This window comes from Ictalurus furcatus, chromosome 15 (genome assembly GCF_023375685.1).
Source record: "Ictalurus furcatus strain D&B chromosome 15, Billie_1.0, whole genome shotgun sequence".
Lineage (NCBI taxonomy): Eukaryota > Metazoa > Chordata > Actinopteri > Siluriformes > Ictaluridae > Ictalurus > Ictalurus furcatus.
This window is the reverse complement of record NC_071269.1, coordinates 1,439,799-1,464,167: the sequence shown is the minus strand read 5'-3', so window position 1 is coordinate 1,464,167 and position 24,369 is coordinate 1,439,799. Positions and strand designations below refer to the sequence as shown.

The 24,369-nt window shown below is 37.9% G+C and overlaps 1 protein-coding gene across 1 annotated transcript; it reads right to left on the bottom strand.

Moving 5' to 3' along the window:
- Positions 1–2,613: 2,613 nt before the first annotated feature.
- cd34 (CD34 molecule) lies at positions 2,614–22,494 on the bottom strand. The gene is made up of 6 exons (XM_053643863.1): positions 22,219–22,494; positions 12,284–12,436; positions 11,663–11,877; positions 11,483–11,542; positions 4,467–4,595; positions 2,614–3,198 (listed from the first exon to the last, which is right to left on the bottom strand). Exons 1-6 carry the CDS (start codon positions 22,292–22,294, stop codon positions 3,010–3,012), a joined length of 822 nt encoding a protein of 273 aa, XP_053499838.1. The 5' UTR covers positions 22,295–22,494; the 3' UTR covers positions 2,614–3,009.
- Positions 22,495–24,369: the final 1,875 nt, after the last annotated feature.

Sequence of the window (24,369 nt, the reverse complement as noted above, 5' to 3'; positions counted from 1 at the left end):
AAATAGTTTAAAATGTCATATAGCTTTAAAAATTAATTGCATGCTCATTTAGTTTCCAAAACTTTATTCATATTCCAAACTTACATCACAACAAGTTCTTCAGTTTATAAGAATTGTACTACGCAGCGCACAGACCCAGAACGGTGGAATGTTAAACATAGGAGGAATTAAATTAAAGAACAGAACATTAATAGTCATGGTTTGCGTGCTAAAACAATTGATAGCATTATGCCTATTGCTATGGGAGTCTATGTACACATTAAGCCAACTGCTTGACTGCTCTGTTCATTGTTTTCCTTTGGCTAATTAGCAATTAACAATCACAAATTGCATTCAAATAGCAGAAGAAGGACAGGTTTCAGGATAGACCACTATATCTAAACAACTATGGAATTCCAGAGATATTACAAAAGAGCATAATACTGGTTTAGGACAAACATACAATTCCAAAGTGTGTATTGGTCCATTGACAAGGCCTACAGTATAAACCCTGGTTGTTTTACAGGGTTTTGAAGTCCGGTTTGAGCTGTGGTTTGCCGTGATGAAAGGAGTTCATGGTAATTGTTATCCAATGAAGTCCAGCACCATACAAGTGCTGTACAATCACCTCAACTCTGCAAGTCATCACATTGTCACATTGATTTATAAACAAAGGTTGGGCAGTACTGTTTACATGGGCACACATGCTTATATCGACACAATGAAATATGCCATCACTCATATTTATAATTCACACATGACATCTTTAGAAATGAAATTCACACATGTGCATAAAAAAACAAACAAACAAACAAGCAAACAGAGTTTGTTTCATTTTGAACATTTCTTCATTGAATGGCCCAAGAAGACGTGTGCTCTTGGACAGACATCCGTATGGAGGTTTAGGAAACTGTGGACCACTGGAACATGAACAGGGACTAACTCTGTCCAAGTCTGTATACACTTATGGAAGATAGCAATCAATCGCATTGAAGGATACCCACCTAAGGCCAGTATTCAACATCAGCTCAGAGAGCCACAGCACTTGCACTCTTCACATTATAATAGACTAATATTGTATAATATTATATAATAACAAAATTATAAAACATTTAAACTGCTGTTTTTAGCATAACTCAAACAACCTAACTTTATTATTTTATGTACTGTAGAAGTTAACTACTGTAGCTATGTTTAAAAGGTTTGATTGTGTGTGGGGAAGGTAAGCGATATAACCAGGTAACAAGATAAGAAACTTGGGTGGGTTTCCCAATAACGATGAATCTTAGTGAATAATGAACAGCTTTAAGAAGGACATACATTACTGTAAATATGAGCCTATTTTGCGAGTGTTTCCTGGGCGCCTTCATTATCAGATATTTAAAGATTGAGTTGTAAGTGATTCTTTGTTGGCTCCGCCCACTCAAAGTCCAAACATTCAATTCACAGTCTGGAGGTAAATTCATAAGATGAATCAGCAACTTAAACAGCATAACCAGCTGCAGATGTTTATAAATAGAGGACGATATACACAAGCATAATCAACAATTTACGTTAAAAATGATGTTTGTTTGGAAGAGCAACACTGAAAAATGCAATATGTCAGAGTTAAGAGAAAATGTATAATATATAATGTATAGTTTGCGTATTGTGGTGCTAGAAGTGCCTGATTGGCTTTAATCACTTAATTATTCATGGCAGTGCATTCTGGGTGTCTGCCCTCTCTGTTTGGTGGCACTGAAACCTTTTATTATTATTATTATGTATTATGCTTCTGAACCATTTTTTTTCTTTACCTTTCTTTACTTAGTGAGGTTCAGTTACTTGTCACACAGTTGCTGCTTATGCTAGGTTTAATCTAATCTTTAAACTTGACTTATATGGAATGAGCGTGAACCTTTATCAACTCTCACTAATATTAAACAAATGTAATTAAACAGTGTGGTATGGTAGTCTAGTAATGGTAATGTCACTCAGTCTTTCAGATCCAGAGCCCTGGGATCTATCCTAAGCTCTGGTAACTGTGTGGAGTTAAAAAAGCATTTTTTTTCCCAAGGCTTTGAATATAGCCTTCATTAACAAATCATTTTGACTGTTAAAGAACAAAAACAACAACAGCAACAAAAAACTGTGTTAAATCAATTCATTCACATGGAACCAATGTACACATCTGAAACAAGTAAATTTCAGTGAACTTTTTTCATTGTACAAAACAACAGTGACAAAGGTGGTACAAACGCTACATTAAAAAAAGTGAATTGAATTGACCCGATTCAAATGCATACATTAATTCCACACAAATGAAATATGTTACATTAACATAAATTTACACTTGTTGGTTCCATGTGAACTGATGACATTACATGAACACAGTTTTCAAATGCAGTTTGCTTCATTTGGTTTTTTGTATATCTAACATCAACAATGTGTAACCCCACATAGACAGTCAACAAAGCTGTGGATTGAACTTACTACACTAGCGCTCTGAGAAGACCAAGCTACCCACTGCATCACAGATGCTAATTAAGCAAGTTACCACTAGGGCAATAAATCACAGTCACTCCATAAAACTGTGAGGCTTTATATATATATATATATATATATATATATATATATATATATATATATATATATATATATATATATATAGGAATGAGCAGCCTCTGCCTTTTTTGAGGTAGAACTGCATGCAAGCTCTGAATAACAAAGTACTTGAAAAAATAATGGGTCAGATTACTCATTCATTTACAAACAAGTTTATGCACTACGTTAATAAAGCATTTCGGTAAATGCTTGTTAATTAAAGAGCATCCTTATGAATAAGATAACAAAGTATTTAGCATTACAAACATTTTGGGAAACCCACCCCCTGGTCATTATCATCTTAGAAGCCAGTTATTAATTCGATTGAGATAAAGAGAGAGAGAGAAAAAAGGGAGCCTGTGCATTTGTTTTGTCAGTTCCCTAGTGTTGTTTGTAGGTCTGGGTTGGTGAACTTTGACCCAGAGCATGTGTAGGTGAGACGGACTCTCACAGCTCAGTGTCAGCTTTGGTGGTAGAGTGACCATTGGTGGCAGCAGGAGGATTTTGGGTCTTCACTGCCTCTAGAGACTCGCCATTCTGGCTTGGCTTCTCCTGGCTCTCAAGTGGGTTCAGAGGAGCCACAGACACTAGAGTGTTGCCCTGGTTATCTTCATCAGCCATGTATGACTCCTCTGCCTGGGGGAAAACACATACCACGCACTGGGTAAATAATAATTTTCTCCCCTTGCTGCATACCCATGATAAATAAGAATGTCTTTCAGTAAATCCATTGTTAGTACCCATTTAACCTCTTTTATATGAAGCAAACATTGTTAGTACTAAAATACTTCCATTAATCAGCAAAACTTCAGCTTCATTTTTTCAGTCTCTTTAAGAAGTTAAGGGCCTTGCACTTTTTTAATGAGCTTCATTGCTTGAAAAACGTGTACCAATTTGACATGCATATAAAAAGGTAATATTTCACTCTGATAATGCATTTGCTCTGATTTAGAGGTGTGTGGTGGGAAAAAAAAAAACCCTCTTCTGATATAGTGTCAGGTTCTTGCCACTTAATCACAAGCCTAACACGTTTCCGGAAAAAACTTGTACACAAAAATCCACTTGAAAATGTCTTGCAGCTTAAATCAGTGGGCTCTGATTAAAACACCCACAGCTGATGTAGATACAGGAAACATTTTCACTGACACACAGAACGTCTAGTATTAGATTATACATGTTTGTTTTAATCTCTCAATTTCACAACGGCAAATGTGAATGAATGTGTCTTCAAAGAGGTTGGACTTCAAATTGAATGTGCTCAGTGGAGGAAAATACATGTAGTCATTTAGGGGATTAGTACTTATGTATAACTGACAATGAATACTTGCAGTCCTACTCAATAACCTCTACATGAAAAATAAACTGCCTTGTATTAATTAGACTTTTATTTACACCTTCTTATAATCTTGAACTTCGTTCTACTCAAATGATTTCTTCTATCAATTGTGACTCAGCTAATGACGGTATGAATTGTCGAAAATTTGCAAGTAAGTCCATGTAATTTAAGTCAAAAACATTCTATTTTATTTTAACATATTTCCGTACATTTAAATTCATTTAAACTTTTGTAACTGTTTGGGTTGTGGACTATTCTCTGCACACCAGACACACTGGCAATTGGTGATATGGTATTGTGGCTAATTATTACAGTTTCATTCAGTCATTCACTGACCACAGTTGATTGGATATTTTAATGAAGGTTTTTTTTTTAAAAAAAACAAAACAAAACAAAACACAAAAACAGCCATGTTGCTGTACCTGATACACTTAGACCAGTGCAACACACTACTATGTAAGGGAAAAGTGGTCGAGCACTGTGTGTCATATGGTCATTAGGGTGAACAAAGGATTTGATTTATTGGAGCTAAAAGAAGATGTTGTGTTTGTGTGTGATTTGTACTCACTAGTTTCATGCTATTGGCATTTGTGCGACAGTGGTTCTTCCATATATATACTCCGACCAGGACAGCAGCAAGGATTATCCCGCTCACCAATAGGGACGTGAATATTGGCAAACTCCTCCTATCTCCCCCCTGCACACAAAATGACATGAATTAGCTATAGATATTTATATTTATAGAAGTCATAGGAACTTACTTAGTGACGCTTTGCTGGTGCTCATAACCTTATACATTCAGTAGATATACACAGATTTCTTTTAAGCCACTGCAAGTACGCCTTTAAAATTAGAGCCTCCAGGAGGACTGTTATTGTCACTGAGTTGTATAGAGAGCTCTTTAACTACTGTTATGCTCTCTTTGTAGTTTCTCTTAAAGTTTAAACACCAGGCACAAGCACCTGGGCATGGAGCCTAGAACCCATCTATATTGCTTGGCAAAACATTGGGCCTCATTTATCAATCTGGATATGAATGGATTTATTCATAAATTATTAGTATGAGTGTTTACACAAGAAATGTGGTATTCATGAAAATCCTGTAAATTTGGAAAAATGTTCGTATCCTACTCCTGCTCCCGAGTGTGTGTAAATTCATGCACGAGAAGACTACCTAACGTAAACCTCGACTCGATCGACTTCAAATCATGTAATCTGGGTAATGTGTAAATGTGTAAAGGGAATATGGCGAGAGAAATGAATAAAGTAATGATTGGTGCTTGCGGAAAGCTTATGTTGGGTGCATTTGATGTCAGTAATGGGTCTTTGGGTGGAGAAGGTTCAGCCAGGAGTTCTCTCTGAAAATTCTCACCCCAGTGAATACACACATCATGTCATACTTCTCTCAAGGCTTCATATTACTCTAAAGCAGGGTTTATATCGACGGCCGTACAATCTCAGTCTCTCAACTGTCAGTAATGTTTTGGATATGGCATTTACTTCACATTCGTACCTATGAATTTGAGGTTAAGCATACATGTGTCTTGGCTTTGTAAATATTACTGCGAAATTTTTCATAAGTACATAGGGCGGCTGTGGTTCAGGTGGTAGAGCGTGTTGTCCACTAATCATAGGGTTGGTGGTTTGATGACTCCACGTACCGAAGTGTCCTTGGGCAAGACACTGAACCCCAAGTTGCTCCCGATGGCAAGTTAGCGCCTTGCATGGCAGCTCTGCTACCATTGGTGTGTGAGTGTGTGTGTGTGTGTGAATGGGTGAATGAGAACCAGCGTAAAGCGCTTTGGATAAAAACGCTATATAAGTGCAGACCATTTACAATTTTTTTTTTTACACGCAAAAGAATAAGGGCAAAAAAGATGCATATCGGTCAAATGGGTTAACTAAACGGGAATAATTGCGATAGGAAATTTAGAATGTGTAGTTCACTTTGCAAATTTAAAAAAATGTTTAAGAATAAGGTGGTAAACAAATATAAAACTCAAAAAATGAATCATTCGTGTGTGTGATATTGAAACTATCCTATTAATGTATGAACGGTGTATCCTGTAGTTATGTCTAAAAGTTTTGGGAAATGACCTGAGTGACTGTTTTATTTGGATTTGGATTTGGATAGATCAAATCTAGTAATGAGAGTGACGCTTACTAGATTTATCATGAAAAAAGGGTAGGCATAATAAGCAAAGGCTTCAGCCTACACCTTTTCCAGTTAATACTTATACTTACTTATACAATTTATCATGGGTAATTGTTTATGAGGACTGAAAATGGATGTTGTTTTTGTTGTTGTAACCCTAGCCATTGCTCTTTTTTGAACACCGTTGAAAGGTTTACTGTTAAATAACACCATGACTGCTGCTTCTTGTGTAATCTGTTCTGAAGACTGATTCTGTAATAAAGATATAAGGTATACTCCATAATCTTTATCAGGACAGAGCTTCTTGAATTGAAATGGGTAAAGCTATGGCCTTTCAGAGAACATAAAAGGCTGATACAGCTTTATCGATGTCCACCTATCTGCACTGAGTTATTATGTCTTTGATAGGACCATCTAAACTCTACTGCCAGTCTTAGTCTAAAGAGAACAATGGAGAACAATAATCTACAAAAGCACAAGGCTGTAATGTAACAATGAGTAACATGTATTCTTCATTAACATACAGAACAAGAAAGTAACACTTCGGCCATTACTAATGAGTTTCAGTTTATTGTTTATACTCATATCCATATATTTAAAATACATGCAAACAACATTCTGTAAATTTTAACAATAAACCTGATTTTCAATGGGCAATTTTGATTGCAACTGTATATACTATACTATTCTTTATATTCTGAAGTACTGAATTATTGTGTTTTCAGTGTTGATAAAAGCAAACCAAGACCTAGACCAATTTCACGAGCCGTGGGGATTGTTTCTCTGGGCATTTCAGAGGAAAAAAAACAAAACAACAAAAAACAGAATTCACACTTCATCAGTTGTACTGAACTTTGAGCTCCAAGGACCAAAATATGCTACTGTGAAAACAACCTAAGAGGTCATACTTCTGTGTCTCTCAACACACACCTCTTGCTGTAAGTGTTACCTATTATTAAGTTTGATGTACACCTTCCCGTCATATTCTGCAATTATTATTCCTTAACTGTTACAATAAAATTGAAACTGATGAAAAAACTACATTGTGTTTTTGCCATAATGCTGCAGTTTTGTTCATTCAGTAAAAAACTGCAGTAGATAGTGTAGTGTGTGTGTGTCGGGGTTAAAACGTCACCCTTATTAACTACGTGGCCAATGAGCTATCTTCGTACCACAGTATATAAGTGGTTGTTTAGGCCTCCCAGAATGCGTCATTGTCGAAAACCCGCCCCTTCCTTTCGTTGCTATGGACTACAGAGGTATGTGTATTTAGCTTTGTCACCTAGCTGTTTGATGCTAGCGTTGTCCATTTACCATGCGATTTACTTGTTTAGTGTGACGTTGGGCTACTGAGACTGTGTGCAGGTGTGATGTGCTGCTCTCTCTCAGTGCGGTGTGCCGTCAAGGCTCCCATCTGTGTAGCATGGTAGTTTAACGTAGCTCCGGTCGGAGCGGCAGCTGTTGACGTCACAACTATTAAAGACGCTGTCATGATTTTCGGTTGTGACATCGTGAGTATCATGTCATCGGATCACGGTAGGTAAATCGTTTAGTTCTGTTACTCGAGCTGAACTATCTTGCATGCTTTTCCAATTGAAGTTGTAACACCTGTTTGTTGTTAGGGTCCTCGATTTTGCGTGCGTTAAGGCGGGCTGAGTGAGGTGTGGTCATATCGGTATAGCCCCTCCACGTCACTCGGAGCCACGCTGCAGCTTGATTCTGTTTGGTGTTGGACTGCTTTGCTTGCTTTTGGCTGCCTTGGGCTGTTTTATTTTTTCTTTATTTTGCTTTGCTTTGTTCTGCTTTGTTTTGTTATTGTGCTTTGTGTTGGTTACTGTCACTGAGATCAGCTTTCTTTAATTCAACTGTGTTGTAACAGTCTTTATCAATTATGCTGATACTGCTATGTGGTAGTAGTGGTTTTAGTCAGTCTTGGTAAACTTGCTACCTGTAATCAGTTGGAGCTCAGGGTTATCTGTGTTTTTGTGACAGTAAGTTTCTTTTTGTTTTGTTTTATTCTTTTGTTTGTCTGCTTTGAGGATATTGTAATTGACTTTGTGTTTTTGTTTTCTCCTTGTAGGAGCTGAGTGCTTCCTGAGGCTGGGGGAGTTCTTTGCTGCACCTTAGGCTCTACCTACCTAAGGGTCGTTATTATCGCTGTGTTTATTTGCAGTGAATGCAGTGAATTTTTGTGGGTATGATTCTGATTGGTGGGGTTCTTTTCCCTTTTGTATAGCTGGAGCTGTCGTACTACCCTGCCCTTCATACAGGAAGCCTCAGTCCTCCTATGATTGTTAATTATTATTATTTTTTTTAAAAAAAATTTTTAAAAAATTTATTTATTAATTTTTTTAATAATTCTTGGCCAGTCTTTTTAACATCAAAATAAAATGTATTTTTGTGTGGAAACCCATGCCTGTTGCCTGTTCTAAGTGTAGTAGTAGTATTTGTGGGTTATTTTCCTGCGTTTTCTCGGGGTGGCGTAGTTGCTGCGAAACGAGCCACATTGCTACACTATGAATAGACAGGATCACTTGATTTGGATGGTCTATTTTAGACACTCTTCAAACCACTTATAGACTGTCAAGAACCATCTTATCTACTGATTCTCAACAACAAAATTTAAACAAATGATGTTTATCTGTTTACCAACATGTCATTAAATATATAAAAGGGACAATGAGATTTGGGTGTGTACACAATATCTACTAAATATCAGCAACCATAAAACAGTGACATAGTTTTAGAATAACTTAATAGACTGGTTGATGAAAGTCACATGACAGACTTTTGACATTCTACACATGGTTTGTTGACTGGTCTACTGCTTGAGTGTCTACAGTGGACTATCCAATAAACGTGGTACTGAATAACCTATCAACATGCAGTGGCACTTCAAATGTGCACTACATGAATGTCTGAAGAAGTTTTACCAGTATTTAATATGAGGTAACTAAATTAATGTGGTAAAAATTGCGGTATAAGAGAGAATATGATCCAGATTTGGATATCGGCGCTGACATGCCTCTGGAAGCGTTTATGAATCACGTCCTCATTTTGAAGTCATAAGGGTTGGGGATTATAGGGCTAGTGGAGACAGTTTATCATTTTCTCTCTTTCTGTCCCTCTTCTTCTCTTTTACTCCAAGGACCATGATCAAGAAAATATTGGAACAGTATGTGCATGAATCTGTATGAAAACACTGCAAACGCTTCCAGAGCGTCACAGTGAATCCATTTTTGACACATATTACTTTAGTCACAGGGTGGGACAGAGCAGACCACAGTCCAAACCCATTCCCTACCTAGTAAACTACAGTTTGTAAGCATTTGTGACTTGACTTACTTGTGTGTACTGTATAGGTTATCTTGGAAGTGATAACTCCTGTTAGGATAGAAATGTTTCATGATATGAGCAGACAGAAGAACCTTGTATTGATTGTGACTGTATTGACTAGTGATTGCAGTGACTGTTCCCTCTAAGAGAACAAGCATAACCCACCTAAACATGCAATGACAGGTACATCAATTCTACTAATGTGTATTCTCTTTAGTGTTTAGCTGGGATGAGGTTAACTCTCATGACATGGCCTGATACATTCCTATCATCAGAATATTTCTGACCACCCCCTTTTCCTAAAAGGCACCATGCTTTTCTTTTACGGCTATTTCCAGTTCTTAGTAGTGCACGCAGCACATGTGTGAAGCAGCGTATGTCCAAACATCATTGTAATGTATGTCTACAATATGGTTCCTAGCTGGGGAATGAAATATGAGATACAATAATAGAAATCACTGCTGAGTCCTTTCTCTAGTAAGCAGGTGTTACATTCCATATGAAGTGCCTCTGCCAGTCCTCCACAAGGACATCTGTGAGGCTTTCATTGTGGTCAGATGAAAGCCCTAGAACATTCAACATCCTGTCATAATCAAAGTTATAGTCAATTGGACTTGATGAAAAATTTTCACATAGAGTTGGCAATTTTACCCGTAAAGGGAAAACAGTTCTTTTCTTTGCTGTTATTCTCACCAGCCCTAACAATGGGACAATGTATTGTACAGATTCCATATCTTACTCCACAGACCTTCACAGACCACTTCCTGTGCCTTGGTGGTAATAACCCAAGGCCACTGGGAGTGGAAGCACCTGTTCCTTCACTGGCTAAACTGTTGTGTGAAAAGATAATTTAGTGCTGCCTTAAAGTGACAAGTGGAACAGAATCTCCATAGTCTGGCCCCATACACTAAATCACCCCAAACCGCCTTAGCCCACGCATTAATCTTTCCTAACTGAAGCTTCCTTCCCTGACAGTGTGCAAAGGCGTACATAGAGACTATTGCAACTGAAAACAACCCATGCTTACATCCATTTTAAGCTTGCAAGAGATTAAAACAATTCATCTACTTCCCGTTGCCTCACACTATGCTGTTGGTGTTTAAGAGCGGTGACATATAGTATATTTCAGTAACATATATTTCTAGCTATATGTGTTCTTATTCTTGAATGCAAAGGGATTTCTAATCGCCTACGGCATCTATTAAAAAATAAAGCAAGAACAAAATAACCATATAAAGCGTGTATCCTCGTAATTATCTCAGTCCTACAGAAAGCCATTCTTTTGAAGTAATTGTTATATTTTTAACAGTTTATTGCATGCACTGATTTTTAGATTTCGTTTTCTATTAAATCATGCTATTAGATTATTACATTAGATTAAGTAAGGAATACCTGATGGACTTTGTTATTATTTTTATTTACTTGTTTGAAGGAATTCGCATGTAACTTTTAATTCGTTTTGTCCGCCCTGTTTTGTACCACAACGGCTCCAAGTTGTGTGAATCACTTAAGAATGTTGTTTGCATATATTGAAACTATATGGATATGAGTTTAAACAATAAACTGAAACTCATTAGTAATGCTTGAAGTGTTACTCTGTTGTTCTTGTTCTGTTAATGAAGAATATATGTTACTCATTGTTACACTACAACCTTGTGCTTTTGTAGATTATTATCGTCCATCGCTCTCTTTAGACTAAAACTAGCTAAATAAAAACAACACTACAACCCTATGCCCTTCCGAGGACACCTGTAATAACTCATATAGACGTTTACATTTTAGACACTGAAGTATTGGAATAGGTTGTAATATATTAGGTCGGAGATCTCCAGACGGAATGCAAGGCTTAGCTAATGGGAATTAATGCTAGTGTGATCAGTAATTAATCAATAAGTTATTTTAAAAGGAACACAGTTAGCTAGTATTACTGCAGGGAAATGTAAGACTCAGTAATTACTTCTTAAGACTCAGTAATTACTGTATAGTTACTAGTGAACTCCTACTAACATATTGAGGAATTAATTAATTAATTAATTAAGAATAAGTGTTAATGAAGAACTACTATTCGTTCTTACTCAGTTCCTGCATAGTTACCTGTGTGTGAGGTGTTGGATTCACGTAGTTGGGAGATTGGTGCTTCACACTTATTACATTCTGAGAAAAGAAAGTAATTGTAAAAAATGTGAGTGCATATTGTGGTATATACGTTCTTGTTTGCGCGGTGACTTGAAAAATATTTTGAAGGAATACACACTGCATGTGAGAATCACTCACCGTTTCATTTGGACTGTTATTCTCTGTGTTGTTGTTGTTGTTTTCGCTGCTTTTAGGATGGTCGTCACCGTTTTTTGCCATGAGTTGTGATGTGGTTTCCTCAGAAGTAGATAGGATTTCAGAAATTTGTGTATGTAGGGGGTATGTGTCTGTCTGCAGTTCTGTGAGTTTTAGGAGTGTATCCTTGGTTGTACCTTGAGAAGTACCTTGAGAAACTGTAAAAATATCATATTAAAAAATATATATAAATATCTTTATATATAATGTAAAGATATTAGGACGTAGCCTATATTATGATTAACAATGTGCAATTGTGATTAATAATCACCAGCTTACTGTATTCTCTCAGAGCAAGACTAGTTGACATTGTGTAGACACATGTACACATAGGCGCACAAACAGTATTCACGTCTTTATTATTTATCTTTTCTCTTTTTAATGGACGATTTTCTGCAATATATTCACAATTCCTTTAAACTAATTTATATATAGTGCATATGGCTTATTGGTGATGCTTATAATAATGGTTAATATGCTCAGACTCATATAGTATGGCTGAATTTGTATAAGCATTAGTAAAAGACCTGTGCACATGGAAATTGTGTTTAGGAGAGTTCTTACCCTCAGTGGTTGGTCCTTCCGTGGGTTTATTTGTGGGGTTTGTGGTACTTGGATCACTTGGATCAGGTACTCTGGGGAACGTCTGCGTGCTGATAGGCTGTGTGACTGTATTTGTTTGAATTGCCACTGTAGTCTCAGTCTGCCCCTGGTAAGCTAAACAGAAAATGTTGGATATGAAAAGTTAAAACAAGCCCAGTGTTCCAATAAGGAATGCAAATGCAATACTAAAATCTGAAAGGATAACGTGATAATCACCTATGCAGATATAATTGTCACGTGAGCATTTTAGAAATGAGCAGTATTGTGAAATCAGGGCATAGAAAGCTGTTAGACTGTACATGTAAAAATCACAACATAAGACAGATTGTTGATAACCTAAATGTTGATAACTTACTGATCTCTGGTCTCCAGGTGTAAATATTCAAACTTGCTTTTTCAGCCTACGTTCGGAATTTCTCCAGTTAACAAACCCCAAAATGTTCTTCATTAAGGTGTTAGTTCATACTGTGTTGATCATTGCTGGTTTCATTTCACTCATTAAGGCTATAGAGTCTATAACCAACGTCCAACGTCCAACGTTAACCAACGTCGATATTTTAGACGTTGGTTAACGCAGGTAATTATTTAGGTTATTTAGTTTATTATCTAAAAACATCAATTGTTAATGAAGTGTTAGTTACTTTGCTAGTGTGGTTTTTCTTATTGTGTATTAATGCTGAAGGTGATGGTTTGTTCACGTTAACTATTGTGTTAAATATTGTCAGTTAAGGGAATCTTAATGTAAAATCATACTGATTTCTTTACAGTGTTACTCAACCTGCTTACTTGAGTGTGCGAGATAATTACTGAATTCAAATAGTTTTCATTAACTTAACTCATCGTCCTTTACATAATACTGTAAGTGTCACCTGGGGGACAAGGGATGACCCACCCATGTTTCTTCCACAGATAATAACATTTCTTTTTAATGTGAAAATCTCCATACCCTGAGCTTTTTAAAGACATTAATCCATCATTTGACTTCATCTTCTTTCTCTCAGCACAACTTTTTTTTAAAAATCTAACTCAAATTTCACATGAAGGAATGGAACCACATGCAAAGCATCTGTATACAAAGCAGTCTAATGAGCTGTTGCACTTTTAGTGTTTCTTTCACAAGGGTGGCATGTTTACTTTGTGGCTGAGGTGAAAGAAAACAATGTGGCATGTTTTTTTTTTTTTTTTTTTTTTTTTTTTTTCCCCCCCCAGTAATGTGTAGGCTAACATTCTCATCATGACATTAGCCTAAAAGAGTCAAGACCTTTAGCTTTGCCACCCCAACAATGCTCCTCTGGGCAAAATATTGAGTCAAATGAAAACCTTAAACGTGTGACATAAATTAGGTTTGAATTGAAATTTTTCTGGAGAATTCCAGGTTCCCCCGTGACCCTGAAAAGGATAAAGCGGTATAGAAGATGGATGGATGGATGGATATATATATTGGGGATAATGTGGAGAAAATATACACTTTTGTGATACCTATTTGCAATAAACAAACAAACAAAAAATTCTGACTAACTTTTGTACATTGACTAACTTTTGTACATGAATGTAGTAAAGCAGTCATGCTTGTGATGACTGCATTGCTCTCGGATTATCCTGTTTGTTGTTTTTTTTGTGTGTGTGTGTGATTTATTCCCTTATATTATTACTTTTGGCAACTTGATAAACTGTAACAGAAGTCTGATTTATTAAAACCTTTTCCAGCTCTGAAATGAGGACATTGAGAACTTTAAACATTAAAACAAGCTGCAATACTAATGTTCTCAATGATGCATATAATAATGAGCCCTAGCTGTTATTCAAATAAATGCCACAAATGTGACATTTACCCTTGTCTGTAATTTTAATCCAACAATTATGGATAAAAAAACAAACAAACAAACAAACAAAAAATCTAATGTATTCATCAGCAGATCATTTGCCGTGCTGACTCTGAGCCTTCTAAAACGAAAAGCCTTGCTTAAGACATTCCTGGCATTCCCTAATCCTCAAACTCATTGTCACCTAAGCTTCAGAATGCTGACTAGGACACATGCTGGGTGGCTTGCCTTTGTGTATCAGAGAACACACTGCCACACCCACAGCTTTCCAACTCTTAAAATCTCCACTGAGGGAATCAGTTAGGCTTCACAGGTGTCAGTCCACATTTAGTGCATATATCAACCCATACTTATATAAAACTTCGCAGTTAAAGTGATTTGATATTAATAATCCCATAAAAATTCGAAAAGTGTTAATCTTGCTAACCATGTGGAGTATAGAGAAGACCTTTATTTCAGAGCTCATATACCACATATATCACAATTACTAAAATGACCTCAATAAACACACCATTCTTCAAAAAACCTACAAAAACGACATGTCTAAAAGATTGCGTGAACATTCTTAAACAATATGTTCCTTGTATACAACTGTGGCCCCACTCGGGGTCACGGAAAAATCACACTGTGTGATACTGGCTGGACTGGACCTAATTCTGAACTGTTCCTAACACAGCACGCTAACTCATATAGACCAGAAGCTGGCATGTTTATTGAAGCTATAACTTTTAAGAAGAATGCGCACACTCTTGCAAGCCTCGGACAAACAAGCGAGTGCTTCTGTTACCTTATAAGTGCACAGCACTCTAGTCACATTCTGGGTATATGCTGTGTGCTGCGTTAAAATAATTACTACATTAGTAAATAACTCTACATCATGACATCATTAAAAACTGTGACAACATATACATAAAGACAGACTTTCATAAAGGGCCTTATGTTTTTGGGCTTTAACAGCTTCAATGTGCTTTGATAGAGATTCTGTGAACCTCTGGAACTGTACTGAAGAGATGAACATAATCCCTCCAAAAGATCTTCCCTCCTTGTCTAACATGGTCCAATGGGTTGAGATCTGGTGAAAGCTGTAGGATATGATTAACATCATTTTCATACTCATAACAGAGCCTTCTGTTTTTGCTTTAATTTGGCATCCATCTGTACATTTAATACAACTTCTTGGTCATTTGAATGGCTGAAAAAATAATATATATAACCAAATGCCCACCCAATTGTGGATCTTTATGTTCTCTTTATGTTCTCATACTCCATTTCAAGACTTGGTCTCTAGTTCTCTAACCACACCCTGAGTGTGAATGAGACACAAAGTGTCGAGTTGCTTCAAAGTACAAAGCTGGCTGTGGTTCTCTTAGTCACATCAAAATATAGTTAGCTTGCATGTCCATGATTTCTGCACACTTAGAAATCGAATAATAATAATAATAGTAATAATAATAATAATAATAATAATAATAATAATAATAATAATAAACACAATTTGATCATTTCAAAGGACATAAGTAGTAATCTCAGTCCAGTTTAACATGTCTGGAATGTCAACACAAGATGTTTTTAATTAAGATGAAGTTTGTGTCATTTTATACATCGCATAATCATATCTGCTGATGTTAGAAATCAGCTATCATCCCAGAGAGATCATTTTGCAAGTCCAAGTACAACTGTACTCCCTACAGTGTGCATCGATCCATGTGTGATATGTGACATATTGACACTACCCGAAGAGCCTCAGTGTTCATCAGAAGCCCTGAGAGATGTCACGTCTAAATGTGTTTTCCAGATTGGAAACGGCACACAGGAAGAGCCAGTGCGATGTTGAAAAAATATACTTGTTCCACCCGTGTTATTATATATTCCCGCAAAAGACGCGAGGAGGTCCCTTGAAAGTACTGAAACTATCCCCAGGAATTTACAACCGTCCCAGAAGAATTTGAAATGATGTCTGATATTATCCAGAACAAGTAGACCACTGAAAACTTTTTTAAAAAAATTAAATAATAATAATAATAAAAAATATATATATATTAGTTCAAAATGATATGTCTTTAGATACAACATCCACATGTAAATTCCTCATTTATAACAATATGATAGTGCTATTGAGAACACCACTTGTAGATTCTCTCTCTCTCTGTCTCTCTCCGTCTCTCTCTCTCTCTCTCTCTCTCTCTCTCTCTCTCTGTCTCTCTCTGTCTCTCTCTCTCTTTCATGAAATGGTTACGATTGGATTCTAATCATAATCCCTCTCTTCCTACCATGCCTTTGGTGTCGAATTTCAGTAGTCTAATTGTGAAAGCCAAACAAACAAATGACCTAGGGCAGAGAGGAATTAAAGGTCATGCTGAGAATCATTATGAAGACTAGTCTTGTAATCAGCTCTATGTTTCACTCAGAGAGAACTAAACATGTGGCATCTGGCAGGGAGTAGTTTCTCCACTGCGGCAGATGTGGAGGTCTCCATGGAGCTTTTCTCCTCCTTGTGTACTCTGCACTAAAATCTCAGACTTGGCCCTAAGCCTGGGGCTCACACAGCTGCTCCACCCAGGATCTGAGAAAGAACATCAGCTTTCCTCATCCTTGTTGTCAACCCCTACTTCCAGATGTTTGTGCAGCAGTTCAGCAGCTTCATTTTGTTCCATCAGGAACCAGTGTTTGAAATGCAAGCTCAAATTCCACAAAGTAAGGTTACATTTATCTACATCCACACTTTGACTGAAATGTTAGCCACACATTGGTTATTCTCTCCACCAGGAGTGAGAGACCTATTTATGTACCTGGACAGGCTAATTGTGAAGGTTTGGAGTCTATACTCCAACAGTTTTTATTTTAAATAAATAAAACCAGAGTAAACGAATTAAATTACCTCCAGTCTAGGAATGTTATCTAAGGCCCTTGAGTCCTCAAACAAGCTATGACATCAACGCTTTTAGGTATGGTCAGACCAGGCCATGTGGGAGTGAACTGGGGCACTCCCCATATTCCAACACAGCTCTCAAAATTTAACCACCCAATGTATTGTCTTAAAACCTTTACAGAACATCTTCAGTTCATTATACGTAAACCCTAAGACATGCAGTTTTTACCATATTCGGATTGTTATGATATGTTAGGCCAAATGCCAGGCTTCTTGTAAGCACCTAGGACAGAATTCAAAATCTGAAAGTTGGATAATTAGACGTTATTTATTTATTTATTTATTTATTTTCAAAGTTGTGCCTCAAACCCTTTTCTTATGCAGGACCCCCATTTGTAATCCAGATATGAGCTTACTCTTGGTCAGAATACTAGCTACAACCCCCAACACCCCACACCCCATTGCTCTTAACAACATGCACTCATGTGCATGGATTGCATCCAAGCTCTGGTTCTTTGACATATGTGTACAGATGAATACAGGCATCGGCTAACTGGATATCTAAAAGTTCGGTTCACTGCAAACTGAACCTACACAATGCTTTTTGAGAAAGACATAGCAGACAATTTGTAGGGCTTCAAGAATACTTTTTTTTCCCCCACAAAAGAAAACTGAGATTGGGGTTTGCACTCTCCCTCCTTTTTGGCTAACCATAACAAATCCCCTGGGGTGTTTAAAAACGGTGGTTATGGGGGGGAATGGCAGCCATGAGAAAGCCCTGGTGCTCTCAGAGGCAGGAAAAGGATACAATCTTATGTTTTCAATTAGGGAACATTAGATCAAATAGCCCCTGTGTTCTTTGTTCACCATTAACTACCTAGGGCAATTACTGCAGGACTTAAAGGGCCGCTATGTGTTTATTCCTCATGCAAACCTTATGCTTGTACCAGCATTGTTTAGTCAACTCTCTTTATTAACAAGTTATTAGTAAGGAAAATTTTTTTACAAATGTAATGACAAGCAAAGAAAAAAATGCATCTTTGTGATTAGTATTTCCCTGTGCTTATTCTGCAGAATTACAAATCATTTGTTGTTACGTAAGCTGGTTGTAAAATGTCTTTGGGGATTCACTCAGGTAAATCTATAACCTAAACTTCTCTATCTGTGGAACTACTGGATTTGATGCAAGCACTAGACTCTGATGGCTTGTGATTTTCCACTGCTCAGAGTTGTGTGTATCTTTGGGCTAATTACACTCTAATGTTTTGACTTAGGTCTTTGGATGTGCGTGTTGCCAGAGCCTGTTGAGCCAGAGTTTCTCATTCGAAATGAATGTGCAGTGTTGGGAGCATGCATGGGTTCTGTTAAACGCCTAGCAACTGTAAAATTGTATCACTATGCCAACAGTGACGGGAACAAAGGATTATGAGGAGAGCAATTACTGAGAAAGAAAAAATGAGTACAGATGCATGTTTTCTCTTACTACCACATGCTGTTGTTTCAAACAAGCATATATTTATGATATGGCCTCTTAGTAATATCCGTACCCTTGATGTTTTTGAATCTCTCGAATGTTGGGTAAGTTGTGTGTTCTTGTTGCTAACATGTACCAGCATTGCCAATAATGTAATGTTGTTGAATATAAGGTGTGGTGCTGTTTCGTCTTATTGTATAAAAATACAGAACTCATTCAGAAATATCTCTTTCATCCATCCATCCATCTTCTCTACCATTTATCTAACGCAGGGTCATGGGGAGCCTGGAGCCAGGGGACTCGGGGCACAAGGAAGGGATTACCCTGGATGGGGTGCCAACCCATCGCAGGGCACAATCGCACACAGACAATTTAGAGATACCAATCAGCCTAAAACACATGTCTTTAGACTGGGGAAAGAAACTGGAGTACCCGGAGGAAACCCCTGGAGCACGCGGAGAACATGCAAACTCCGTGCACACAGGGCAGAGGCAGGGATTGAACCCTCTCAAGATCTCAAGACTCAAGAGCCACCACAACCATTAAAGCTATTAGTGAAGTTGAATGAATAAATGAATAAATAATCATCTCTGCTTGTGTGAGTTCAGCTTGAATTGCCAAACTAAGGCCATCACCTCACATCAATTATAACTCTATACCTTGTTTTGTTGGGTCCCTTGAGATAAAGCACACCCAAAGAGGGTGACCTTATGCACTTCTTTTTTACATAATAGTTCCACAACCGAAAGTAGGCAATGTTAAATGAATTTTGCCAGAACGGTCTGAGACTGCAGAAATGAATAGCTGCAGGCCATGAGAAAGTGAATGGCAATTTTTGGCTCATATTTATTTTGGCTAGGGACTTGACTGTCTGTCAGAGAGAATGTTCCAGATGTGAGGCTGAGTGATATGGGGCTGCATAATGATCTCACTGTTCCTTATGGGATGCTTTTTGTATTGAAATTTGCCATCTGTCTTGCTTTTATTACAGAAAGGTGACTCAATAATGTACATGGACACTTGCAGCCAAGGACTTACCTTCTGTTTGTGCCAAGGTTGTGTGATTTTTGTGCGGCAAAAAGCTAGTGAAAGTTAACATCTGCTCTTCACTGAATAGCTGACCAGTGTTGGTGGAGCCTATAAAAATGTCAGTTAGGTCTCATCTATATTTCGATAATGCTAAGCTGCTTAATAAACTTCAGGGAAGCTAGATGCTTGGATGTGGATTACGTCCTGTGCTCCTCAGTGTTTCTCCAGACTGGCCCAGCTGTTGCCAAGGGTGTTGTGTATGTAATTGGAGCTCTGGACTGGACGTTCTCCTTGTGTGTTGCAATAACAACATTAGCAATGGAAACACGCAACTTCCTGATCACACTGGGTGTGGATATAATCTTCAAAAGCCAACTAGGCCAAAATAACAAACAAACAAAAACTAACAACTAGACAAACTTATTTAGACAAAAAGAGATAACATACACATTCTCCCCTTACTCCCTAACCGATCATGATGAGAAACCTTTTTCAATAGAAATGGCATTGACTTTCTTCTTACCATTATTTACACTGTATCTATTCACAAGCATACTATATACAGTTTGTATACAATGAAAGTCAAACTGAACTAAATCCAAAAAGAGCAAGGGGAACACAGGCAGATGGTCACTCATAAACAATCAGAGGAAACAAGCAAGCGTCCTACAACGCAGGAGAGACGAAGCATGGTTTGCATACAGTAGGTATGTAGTATGGCAAGTCAAATTAAAATGTGAAAATTTAGGATTCTGTCAAATCCAACTACAGTTTGGCTTTCCTTTGAAATAATTCCACAAGGAGACCAGGACAGCGCAACGTCATTTCAGTTAGACGGCTACCGCTCTGCCACCTGACTGAAAAATTCAGGTTCAGGCTCGATTCCAGCCCATGGGGAAATGAACTGAAATAGTACTGATGCAAGCGTGAGAAGAATTTGATCTGTTCACACATTCTGCCTACAATTTTAAGATCAGTCCATGTTTTTCTCTCGTCTACCCGCTTTACTAACAGCTGAGAGCTAATGTCTCTCTAATATAGGTTTTCAAACTGTCAGCGGAGAGATCTTTTATTTCGTGAAACTGTCCAAGAAATAGTGAAACTGCCTTTTCCACTCATGTGTTAGATTTTATTTGCTAATTCAGACGTGGTGCTGACCGTCCCACCTACACCTGCCATCTTCTTTATGATGCATGTCAACTTTGATGAACCTGCTTGCCGTCCTGAGCTTCTGAAAATTCCGTGATCTTTCCATGTTTGACTGGAAAGTGAATATTGACCACCAGAATCCCTCACATTAGTGTCAATTGCACACCAGTGTCAACAATGTAACACACCGGTGGGAATGATCATATGTGTTAGTCTGTGTTCCAAGCAAGGGAGGGGCAGCTTAAAAGTTTTTTGAAGGTTAATTAATTGGGAAACTCTTCAGCCTAGGCTGTGAAATAAACCCGTTCAGCATCCATTTTTATTATTTCAAGCACTATTTAGAATATATAAAGACATGCTTAATATGTTCGAGGTCATCTTGAAGATTTTGGGACCTGTAATCTTTACACGACGTGACATGGACAACCTAAGCCAAACTCTGACATAAATATAACATAAATATCAAATGTGTGTGTGTCTTGTAAATGTGTTTGTGCTGCTTCAACCCACTGCTGCGTTTCCCTCACTATTGGCAGTGTAGTGGTGTGTTTCCATGAACTTCTTGTTGCCAAGTCTACTTTCCTGGTAAAGGCTACCTTGTGCTGCCACCAAGCTTTACAGAAGTTGTTCCATTGGACTACGAGAAAGAAAAAAAAACAGAAAAAAAAAATCGACCTTGGGCCCTTACGTGTAGAGCGTCCAAGTCAGACCTCACCCTGCAATTACCAGTAGCGCTACTAGCTACCTTCAATAGAAATGGGCAGAGTAGAAGAGGCTAGAAATGACTCTATGAAACCACCGAGCATGCCTGCTGCTAAATTGAGTGTCACTTTCAAGTATTTTAATCCAATAAATCAACAGACATGCACTCACTTGCTTTGTTACAAAACATACACACAACCTCGTCCATCATAGTGACTGGTAAAGTAAACACTCATTTCCTCTGGATGAACATGCAGGAAGGACCCCATCCTTTGTGCAGCATAAAAAAAGGCGCTAAGAAGTTTTCCTTTTGAAAAGGCTTGTTAATAAGAGAAGAAAATGGCTGTGTATTGCCTACTGTCTTCTATATTTCCATCACACACACACACGCACACACACACACACACACACACACACACAAACGCCTGCCCGGCTCCACCCAGTCCATGAGTAGGATAAACTCCATAATTATGTTAACGGCAAGTTTCCACTCTGAGCCAGCCCTCTTTGTTTCATCTTCCCGCTACTTTTTAAAACAAGCCTACTTGGGTTTAATAGTTACAAGCTACTTCTTCTGCTTAATGAATGTACCTTCGAGAGCACGATGTAAAGTTATAGACCATCCTAGTGAAATGAAATCATTCTGTCCTATGAGTTCTGAAAAAAATAAAATAAACGAAAAATAGCCATCCTGGCTGAATTCCACTCTTCTAATCATTTTTAGTTAACATAAATGAATTAAAAGGTTTAACGATCAGAAACAGCTCCAAAAGTTAACATGTGGGAATTTAAAAAAATAAAATAAAATAAAAAAAATCAGAATTTACTGAGGCGTTCAGCTTGTACTTACTGTGAAACAGCAGAACATAGAAGACTAAAGTTAGAGCCATCCTTCTGCACATTTCATTCATTCTCCTCATGGCCATCCTCTTTGTGAGCACGCTGCAGTGTGTGAGAGAAGACAGCGTATGTTAGAGTGCTGCTGGAGAGCTTAGGGGTTTCCTGTGACTGAATATGTTCTGCGCAGGACACACTGGCAGGTTAAAGCATGGTTTGTGCTCGGGAGGTTTTATATCACCCCACCATTGCCCCCCTTTCCCCTCCACTCTCTCTCTCTCTCTCTCTCTCTCTCTCTCTCTCTCTGTGTTTCTCGCTCATGATCTTTCATGCTCCACACCCACTTTCTCACTGACTTGTGTAAATTCTCCTCCGTCCCCTTCTCTGTAAACAAACCCGACCACCAGCTTATTTTGTGAGATTTTTCAGTAAAGAAACAAAAGAGGTGCATGCCTGTAACTGTATTTTGTGTTGGAATGTACAGTCATTATATCATTATACACTCATTTACACCATACCTTCTCACCCGACCCCGAGTCTGTATGATCTTTTAAATTCACTCACAAAGGAAAATATAACTTGGGCAGTCATTTTTAAGGCATGTTGTCAAAATATTTGCATCTATATATATATTTAGCACATTTATTTGACTCACACCTCTGGGGTTGGGGCTTCAATTCTTGCCTCTACCCTATGAGTTTGCATGTTCTCCCTGTGCTTTGGGGGTACTCCGGTTTCTTCCCTGTCCAAAGACATGCATGGTAGGCTGATTAGCATCTCTAAATTATCCACAGTGTGTGAGTGTGTGTGTGCATTTGTGCTTGTGCCCCATTCAGGGTGTCCCCTGGGCTAGACTCCAGGCTCCCCCGCGACCCTGTGTAGGATAAGCGGTACAGAAAATGGATGAATCAATTACATCTTTTGTGTCAGTTTATTGTATTTGCACCTGGTCAAAAGACCAAAAGCTGCCTGGAATCGGTCTCATATTGTGTGCACAGCAGAGAGGCTTGTAGAAATCCAAACTGCACTGGGATGCATTTTTCATCTTTACAACTCTAACACAAGAATGCACACATGCAAAAATGTGTATTGCAATTACTCACCATAAACCCTGGGTTTGTTTCCCCCAACACAGGATAGTGATTTTTCACATGAAGCAGTGTGAGTGTGTGTGTTTGGGTGGGGTTTCTCTTAGGCTAGAGAGCATCTGGAAACAGGGCTCTGGTTTATTTTTTCTTGGGGACCACTCACAAGATGGCTTGTTAAACAGTTTGGCCAGATGGGTGCACACAAGTCTCCCACAATACTCATTTTCTTTCCTCAGTTGTTTAAAGAAGGCCACAATAATCGAATCCTCTTACCCATGAGGAGAGCAGCTTGTAAGTACAAACTGACACTTCCATAAACGTATTCATCCGAATAACACTTGTTTGCATACTTGCTGGTTGTCCATCAAATCCAATAATGACATCGACTTCAGCGGGTTCTTTATAATCGAATCCCCAGATCAGGAAGTGTGATACCCATTAAAACCTTACAAAATGTTTTAGATCCTTCAAAGTAACCTTCAGTTGATCACAGTTGTGTTATTTACTCCTGCGTTTCCAACAGTTCTCAAGATGTTCCTATGTGACATGCTAAAGTTTGAAGCTTAAGTCAGAAGACTTGCCATTACTTTCATAGAATGAGCATATGTTTTTGGGCATATTTTTCAATATTGCAAAGATTGGGAGTTTTTTTAAAAACAAAAAACAACAAAAAAACAGGCTTGAATAAGCTTAATATGAGTCTAATGTGAAGCTTTTATAATCAAATTATTTGGTTACCATAAAAAAGTGAATTCTTGCAAAACACTGAAGATGAGTGTATCAAGAAACTATATGCTAGTTTTATGGCAGAATATCCTTAACTGCTGGCCATATATGAACAATTAATCAACACTATTGTATTTCTCATGACAGAATGAAGATGTAATTAAAATGCTGTCAACGTAATTGTCATGTAAGTAATCAGGTGGTATTATTTGAGGTTCATTTGAGGAGTGATAACGTGCTGAAACTTCCCACATGGTTCATTGTGGTCACTGCATCAATTCAGCACCAAGGGTTCCTGACATTCAACTCAGCCAAGAGAAGGATCCTATCCCTGTTGGAGCTGTGATGAA